At 36.0% G+C, this 9,178-nt stretch overlaps 1 protein-coding gene across 1 annotated transcript in view; it reads left to right on the top strand.

Moving 5' to 3' along the window:
• Positions 1-7,226, top strand: part of LOC137048193 (GTPase IMAP family member 5-like) — a 77,721-nt gene extending 70,495 nt beyond the window's left edge. The window contains exon 3 of the mRNA XM_067426234.1: positions 6,544-7,226. Within this exon, the coding sequence (XP_067282335.1) occupies positions 6,544-7,193 (650 nt within the window). The 3' untranslated portion in view covers positions 7,194-7,226. The remainder of the gene's footprint in view (positions 1-6,543) is intronic.
• The last annotated feature ends 1,952 nt before the right edge of the window (positions 7,227-9,178 follow it).

Consider the following 9,178-nt stretch of genomic DNA (forward strand, 5'->3'; position numbering starts at 1 on the left):
ATAACATGCGTTATGTATGTTTCAGTCGATGGATACACGTGCTGGCTCCTCAGTGATACATTACAACAAAACAGCGATGATAAAAGAAAAACATGGGCAAACGGTCTCTCTTAGTAAACTTTGTTCAATGCATGCGAGTGCTTCCGTATGACCGAATATGACCAGTCATTTTCACTGTCATCACCCGCGTGTAGAGCCAGAAGATGCGAATGAGAACTCTCTGCAGTGTGAGAGGATCTGTCTCTGTGCGCTCGTCCAAAAGCGCACAAATATTGATTCTCTTTCAAGTCTTGCGCTTGAACGGACAAACTCACACAAGAAGTATGTCAACATGTCCATCTTGATGAGTATCCAAGCAGACATAGTCTGAATATGCCCTAAGAGAACTTTATACAGTCAAGGAAGATGACGCATATCCCTGTATTAGGTCTTAAAGGGGCAGTAGCCTTTACTGCTGTCTGTTTAATGTCAATCAAAAGATAAGGACGTCACTCACTGCTCTTGATTGAATAGCTTTTGTAAGTTTAATAAGGATTAATTTTTAATTTAAACAGTTAAATGTGCAGTTATTTTACATTTGATTACTTTATTCATTTTCTCTACCTAAAAACTAATGTTAGACCTACCTGAAAAACCTGAAAAGCATAGTTTATTTTATTAGTATCTTTGCTCAATAGTATGTATTTGTGCTGCTGCTTGTATTTAAGTTATTTGTTCTTATTTTCTTTATTTTTATTTGACAGTAGTTCTTTCCCTGAGCATGACAAATACTGAACTGTTCTGAAACTGTGAACCTAAAACCATGATACAAAGTGAACCGTGAGCAATCTGTACCGTTACACCCCTAGAGTAGCGTATGTGAGGGTGTGCCACAACATTGTGATAATGTTCAAAGGGTGTCATGACTGAAAAAAGGTTGGGAAACACTGTTTTAAACTGCGTTTTTGCATTTGTCTTTTTTTGTCAACGATATTGCATGTTTATATAACTTTAGTCACAATGTAGGCTACGCAGTGATGTACTCTGAAATACAAGAATGCAAAAACATACTTACGTTCTCAAAAATATAAATATATATATTTTTACAAAATGAATAGCCTTGTCAAATGACTGTCGTTTTAACTTATATGGTGGAGAAGACAACGTTAGCTAGAAGGATCGAGTGAATGATCTGTAAGCAACTAAACTAACGTAGTATGACATGCGTATCTACGTTTGTATTTTGTAATAGAAAATAATATTAACCTGTTATTATTAGACACACTGTTTAGTTTTGTATGGTACTTGGTGTTTCCTATTGTTACTGTACTAGCATCTTGCGCTATCTAGACTTGCAGGAATATAGTTGTAATTGCCCCTTTCTTCAGTTTAAAACTCTGAGCGAAACTTGCTTGAAATCGGCCGAGCAAACAAACGATTTTGAATTAAATTGTTGTGGTATTCGATCTGGACATATGCAAATGTTGGGGGTGTACATATTAATGATCTCAGCGATTGCATCACAGGTGGCGTTATATTGAGAATCAATTTTTCCGTGGTGTTTTGGATTCACGAGATTTACATATGAAATAGGAGGCAATGGTGTTTGAGACTCACAGTATGTGATGCCCATATACTGAACTCTTATTATTTCACCATGGCAAGGTTAAGGTGTTCAGGTCAATTTGAGCCTGAGAAGATTTTCTTTTCCCCGAAAATACTAGTTAATGTTATCGCTTTGGACTGAAACTTAGTGACTTTGTTCCCAAAGGGTATAACTAAATTAAAAAAAAAAAAGGAAATTTTCGTACTTTTTTGTGGGAGTTTTGTTACCTTGTTACACTTGTGTTGTTCCCGGTCAAAAATTACCGGCCTATAAAAAATAGCTTATAAATTACTCATTATACCATATTTTCAGTCAATCTTGGATTCAATCTTTTTGTCAACTTGTTCTCTTTCAATTAAGACTGGTTTTATATTTCTGTTTGCATCTGAATAATCGTGGGCTTCATTTATCTGAGAGTAGGCATGGTCAAAAATGGTCACGGTAGCCGACCATTGAAAGTGAATTGGAGAGACTGAAAATAACAGAACAATTTAGTTTTCAGGAGCATGTTCATTATTTTCATGTACACATATGAGCATATGTGCTTGCAAACATCAAGCCCTTGGACCTGTGCATGTATCGATACATTTATACACACGCTACCCAGACACACACATGTTAAAACACACAAACTTTGAGTATTACACACATTCTTTTCCACAGAGAGAAATTTGATCCTACCCTAACCTGCATTTAATATACATTTATCCATCTGACATTACCACAGACACAGACACACACACACACACACACACACACACACACACACACACACACCACAAGTGTGACAATGTACCATTTTATACAAATATACATCACGCGATAGCACAGGCGTATATAAATTGTAAATATTGTCTAGTTCTGTGTGAGAACCTCACAGTTCCAAAACAAAATGTAATAATATTTTGTCTGGAAGCTGTGATGAAACAAGAACATGAAAGAAAGATTCTTTTGAAGCCGGGTTTTAGCCAGTTTGTGTTTTGCCCCTTTAAGAGCTGGAATATAGCACGGCCCCTTTAAGAGCTGGAATATAGCGTGGCCCCTTTAAGAGCTGGAATATAGTGCTGCCCCTTTAAGAGCTGGAATATAGCACGGTCCCTTTAAGAGCTGGAATATAGCGCGGCCCCTTTAAGAGCTGGAATATAGCACGGCCCCTTTAAGAGCTGGAATATAGCGCGGCCCCTTTAAGATCTGGAATATAGCACGGTCCCTTTAAGAGGTGGAATATAGCACGGCCCCTTTAAGAGCTGGAATATAGCGCGGCCCCTTTAAGAGCTGGAATATAGCGCGGCCCCTTTAAGAGCTGGAATATAGCGCGGCCCCTTTAAGAGCTGGAATATAGCGCGGCCCCTTTAAGAGCTGGAATATAGTGCGGCCCCTTTAAGAGCTGGAATATAACACGGCCCCTTTAAGAGCTGGAATATAGCATGGTCCCTTTAAGAGCTGGAATATAGCGCGGCCCCTTTAAGAGCTGGAATATAGTGCGGTCCCTTTAAGAGATTCCCTATTGTACTGCTATTGTTGTTGTGTGTTTGTGTGTGTGCCTAACTGTGCCGTGATTCACGTGAACAGTGTGAGAAACACGGACTTGAGAGCGCTCTTGTTCAGAAAAGTAACCTGCGTATTCATTTTAGCCGATTGTAATGTATTTAGTTCAATATAACACATGTACTGTAAGTGGTGATGGTGTTAAAGGGGCGGTGAAATGCTGTTTCATGCATACTGAGCTTTTTACACTGTTAAAGACTTGGATTCCCATCCTAAACATAGTCAAAGTTTCAAACACTAATGTTGGACGTTTGATGGCTGTAATGCCTAATGTGACCAGCAGAGGGAAATATCATCAAGAACGCAAACTAAATGGCGCCGCCCATAGTCCAAATATAAAATCGATTTTTTAAATAATGTAGATCTTTCATGGGTTTCTACTACATATTTCAGTAAGAGACATCATTAATGTTATATTAAGCCATACAAGTCTTAACACCAGGTGACCCTTTAAACACTTTAAGAATCTGTCTAGAAGTAGAGGACTGTTATTCTGACCAGAACTGTGGAAACACTGAAAGAGGCACAGGTTAATCTTCTGTTAAAGACCAGATCAGAGGAAAGGGGCGTTTCATGCCTGCCCACATGTGGGAATCAAATATTCAAGCCATTAATTCTGCTCATCAAGCCTGCATTTATATGATCAAAATACAGATTTTTTTAAAAAAATATTTTGGTATATTATTACAATTTGTAATGATCATTTATTTCTGTGATCAAAGCTGAATGTTCAGCATCATTCCTCCAGTCTTCAGTGATCATGATCCTTCAGAAATCATTCTAATATGAGGATTCATTATCAAAGTTGGAAACAGTTCTGCTGACTAATATTTTCTTCATAACCTGTGATACTTTTTTATAATACTTTGATGAATAAAAAACATTAAAAAAAAGAAGCAATTGTTTTAAAAATAGCAATCTTTTGTAACCACAATATACACTACTGGTCAGTCATTTGGGGTCAGTCATTTTTTTTCTTTCTTTTTTTTTGTGAAATAAATCAATAATTTTGTTCAGCAAGGATGTTGTTACGTGCTTATAAGATGTAAACGGGATGATGACGCAACATTTATGCAAGATGTGACTGTGGAGGTGCAGGCAGGAAAAACAACCATAAACAAGAATGTAGTGAAGCTTACATGATTTATTAAATTAAATGTAATATGTTCCAAAAGAACCAATAAACATTTAAACACAAATAATGAACAAGAGAATCGCCCAAATCAATAAAATAATCAAAACCAAACCCCCACTACTACTACCCCAAACCTCTAAACTAACTAACAAAGAAAAATGTAGAAACAAAACCGAGATCTTCAGCGTATACGACGCTTTAAATAAACTACGCTGAATATCAAAACAAAAATACAATGGAGGGCGAATCCTCCCTTTAACTAACTAACACAAAGAAAACTACTATCTAAATAAGACAACATTAATCCAAATTAATGACTAAAGACAATCGGAGACTTACGACCTGGCTGAGTAATATACTGCGTTTGTCTCTCAACATCAGCGTGTAACACGTTGATCTCAGAACACCTGTGCGCAATCAACTCTAGCGTATGCACATATTCGCTCGGGCAGGACGAGTATAAGAACAATTCTAGGAAAAAGAAGTTAACGCAGAACCAAGTCAAGTGTCTAGTAAATAATAACTTTCAGAAGACAACAGAAAGTGCAGAAAGGTGAGTGAGAGCTCGCGCTGATCAGCCCTCACTACTCATTCATGAAAACCGGGGCCTTTTATGATGCCAGCTCGTCAGCGGATTGGTCGAACGTCACTCATTGCGTCGAACGTGATGCAATTCTGAACAGCCGAGTCTCCCGATGGTCCAAAGAATACTAATAACACAAAAGAGAAACAAACCAAAACAATACCAAACACATGGAATGTAACAGATGTGCTAAATTGATTATCCATCAAATATATTAGTCAGCAGAACTGTGTCCAAGACTCATATTAAATCCTCATATGAGAATGATTTCTGAAGGATCATGATCACTGAAGACTGGAGGAATGATCCTGAACATTCAGCTTTCATCGCAGAAATAAATCAGCATTTAAAGTATAATACATTGAAAACTAAATATTTTAAATTGTAATAATATATCACAATATTAAAAAAAAAAAAAACTGTATTTTTGATCAAAGAAAGGCAGGCTTGATGAGCAGAAGAAACTTCTTTCAAAAATATTACAAATAGTAATGTGTCTATATATATAGCCATTTTTTAAACTTTCAATGTTAAATAGAAAAATTAATGGACGGATATCATTTAAATAGGCAACTGCTATGATTGGCTCATTATTCCAGTGATTATTACGTTTCCAGTATATTATATGTTTGGCATCAGTTCTTCTAACTCTAGTTAATGGAGTGTGTAGCGTTTCATTTCTTAAACGAGCATAACACATCTAGGCCATAATCCAGAATGACAATATGAAGATTGATCAGCTCAGACTGTGAGAGAATGGTTGTGAGGAGCATGAAGGATCATCTTCACACATGAACGGACATGAATCCAGATCTTAAAATGGGACTTTACTCTGGGATGAGCTGGAGGAGACTTTACTGAGTGATGGGCCAAAAGCTGATACAACCCTTGATGGAAATAAATGTTGTGATGTTGCGTAACGTTGTCGTAAACAATGCCATAATTAATGCACAATGTGATCAAAGCTAAAGGCGGCCCAACACAACTTTATTTTGGACAGGCAGTTTATAGTCGACTCCAGCCCTTCCCAAAGACTTTCAGTGGGGTTAAAGTCAGGACTTTAAGGTCTTGATCATTGAGCCTTATGAAATCTACACACTGCATTCATTAGGGTTAAAAGAATTGTTTCCAAAACTTACAACATGCCAGAATCACATTAATCAGAAAATATGAATCGCATAATCCTTTAATTAAACCCAGTGTCGCTGGATGCTGGTGATTTAGATTGTAAGAGGAATAACTGTATCCTCTACTGGTCAGACTTTCTATCATGTGGCCGTCAGCGGATCAGTTTCCTTTATGACTCTCCAGATTCAGTTTATCATTGTGCAAATATACAACAAATAAAAACAACACAAAACACAAGCTTATGAATCAGGTTATGTTCATGTTTAATTTAACTGTAGGAGATGAGAAATTACAAAGGGGAAAGTGTCATGAGCGTTGAAATTAACACAGGAGAAACGTGTAACAAAAATGCACTAACAACAACCCTTTTATCCCCAAAAAATAATAATTCTGTAATGCTTGACAGATAACATGGAGACATGGAAAACAAGGCTTCTCAGCGTAGTGGTTTGATTGGCTAATGGGGCTGTCAGTTACTTATCTGTTGTAAAGTTCATTAAAGTTATTAAGTAAAACAGTAAAAAAAAAAAAAAACTTATTTTATTGGGTGAACTCTATTTTCAGGTGCTGAAGCAGACCATCAGGAGTGTCTGAGGATTGTGCTGATCGGGAGGACAGGAAGTGGAAAGAGTGCAACAGGAAACACTATTCTGGGAAGAAATGAGTTTCATAGCCAATCAAGGCAAGATTCAGTGACTGTGTGTCAGAAGGCAGTTGGTGAAGTTGATGGTCGATCAGTAGCTGTTGTTGATACTCCAGGACTCTTTGACACGACACTGACAAATGATCAAGTGGTGGAAGAAATGATGAAATGTGTTTCAATGTCAGCACCTGGACCTCATGTGTTCATCATTGTGTTGAGAGTGGAAAGATTCACCAGAGAAGAAACAGACACTATAGATCTGATAAAGAAGAACGTTGGTCATAAATTTGCTCAGTTCAGCATCGTTCTGTTCACTAGAGGAGACGATCTTGAGGATCAATCTCTAGAAGAATTTGTGAGTGAAGATCATAAACTGAAGAAACTGATCACAGATTGTGGAAACAGATTCCTGGCTTTCAATAACAGAGAAAAACGAGACAGAACTCAAGTGATTCAACTGTTAAAGATGATAGAAGAGCTGAAGAATAGTAATCAGGGTCGATACTTCACTAACAGCATGTTTGAGGAGGCAGAGATGTCCATTAAAAAGAAAAGAGAATGGAGGAAATAATGAAAGAGAGAGAAAGAGAAATTTAGAAGCAGAGAGAAGCTAATTATATTACAAGCTAATTATAAGATGGACATTAAAAACACGATGAAGAGAATCGAGGAGGAGAGAATTCAAATGGAGAGTGAAATCAGAGGAAAAGAAGAAAAAACTCAGAAAAAAGACTCAAGAGGAAATTAAAAAGCAAAGAGAATGGGACAATGAAAAGACACAACAGATGAGAGAACGAGAGGAAGAAGAAAGAAAGAGAAAAGAGAGACACGAAGAACAGCTGAGAGAAAAACAAGAAGAACTGGAGAAAATGATAACGAGATTTGAAAGAGAGAGAGAGAAGAAGAAAAAGAGAGAGAATGTGATGAAAAGAGACATGAAATGAAAAGACATTATGTAAGACTGGAGCAAGAGAGAAAAGAGGAGTGGGAGAGAAGAAAGAAAAGATGATAGAAGATCTGGAAAAAAATGAGACAAAAAGAGAAGATAAGAAGAAGAGAAAAGAAAGAAGATTCATCTTTGAAATTGGACATTGTGTTACCGTGGAAACGAGTCTCTAATTTCTCTTTAGTGGGCTCCTCCTCTCGTGGGCATGATGGGTTTCATATTACACAAATCATTTTAACTTTATAATCAAAACCTTTTCTAATCTTGACAAAGGTCAGTGACTGAAGGTTCTTTATTTGGTGACTGATTTGGGATAGAAGTGATATTTAGACAGAAATATATTAATTTCTTACAGAAGGTATAAAACATGCAGTGGGATGTGGAGGACACCTGGTGGACAAATATTTTACAGCATCTAAACAAAATCTCATGGGAACTTTAAATTTGGCACGACTTGGTTAGAAATATGGCTTTGATTTTGTAGTTATTTTAGAGTAAAAAATATTTTGTAAAATATATATTTTATATAAAATAAAAAATAATTTCCATAACTTTTTCATAGTTTAATTTTGAGGACTTCCGGCACGTTTGAGTGAGTGAGGCGCGTCCGGGAGCTGCTCCGTAAATGTTTTATTTATTTTAATTTGGTAAAAGGAACATTTAGTATTCTTAATACTTAAGATGAAGTTATTTTTTATGTTATTTTCATTGCTATGCCTAAATCTAAACGTGCTTCTCCCGCTCCTGAGGAAACTGACGAGGCCAGCGGCTACACTGGAGAAACTATATTTGCAATTTTGTTATTTCAACAATTTTTTTCAGTAGAGATAACTAGATTGTCCAGATAACAAGACATTTTAAGTTTTATTAAAGAAGTTTTCTTTAAGTTTTCGGATGTGTTTAACAGTCTTTGGCGTTTCTTTTTTTTTTTTTGAAGTTTTGAAGAAAGAAGAAAGGGGTGAGCTAGTTTTTTTTTTTTTTAAACAAATTTCTTTATCTGAGAACTGAGGCACGCACAGACATACATTAGCTGTCTCCATCCACCTATTTTCATGTGCATTATGGGATATTAAATATTAGTGGCTTCTTTTCCTTTTCCTTGTGATAATTGTTATCAGTTTATCAGGAAGTGATCATTTTCTTCTCTCTGACTCAATGGAAACGCTGCTTTATTTGCCTTTTTAATGCAATATTTTACACACAAGTTAAATGCGCAACTTTGGATCCAAACTACACTGTAAACATTTTTGTTTTTGTTTTTGTTGGTTTAACTTAAAAAAAGTAAGTAACCTGGTTGCCTTAAAATTTTGAGTTTATTGAAATTAAAAATTTGAGTTGATACAATGAAGGAAATCGGTATAATATATAGAAACTCAAAATATTATTGTATCTGAACCACATACAATTTTTGATAAATCATGAAAATAGCACTATTTTGCATGTTTCACTGAATCAGAAATACAGAAACACGTCATCAGAAATAAAACACACACAATTACCCAATATGCTTACACAATCTTTTAATAATATTTTAATAAAGGTTGTCAAATCTCAAATAAATGTCATTGTATTAACTCAAAATTTCAATTTCAATGAACTCAAAATTTTAA

Source organism: Pseudorasbora parva, chromosome 2 (genome assembly GCF_024679245.1).
Source record: "Pseudorasbora parva isolate DD20220531a chromosome 2, ASM2467924v1, whole genome shotgun sequence".
Classification (NCBI taxonomy): domain Eukaryota; kingdom Metazoa; phylum Chordata; class Actinopteri; order Cypriniformes; family Gobionidae; genus Pseudorasbora; species Pseudorasbora parva.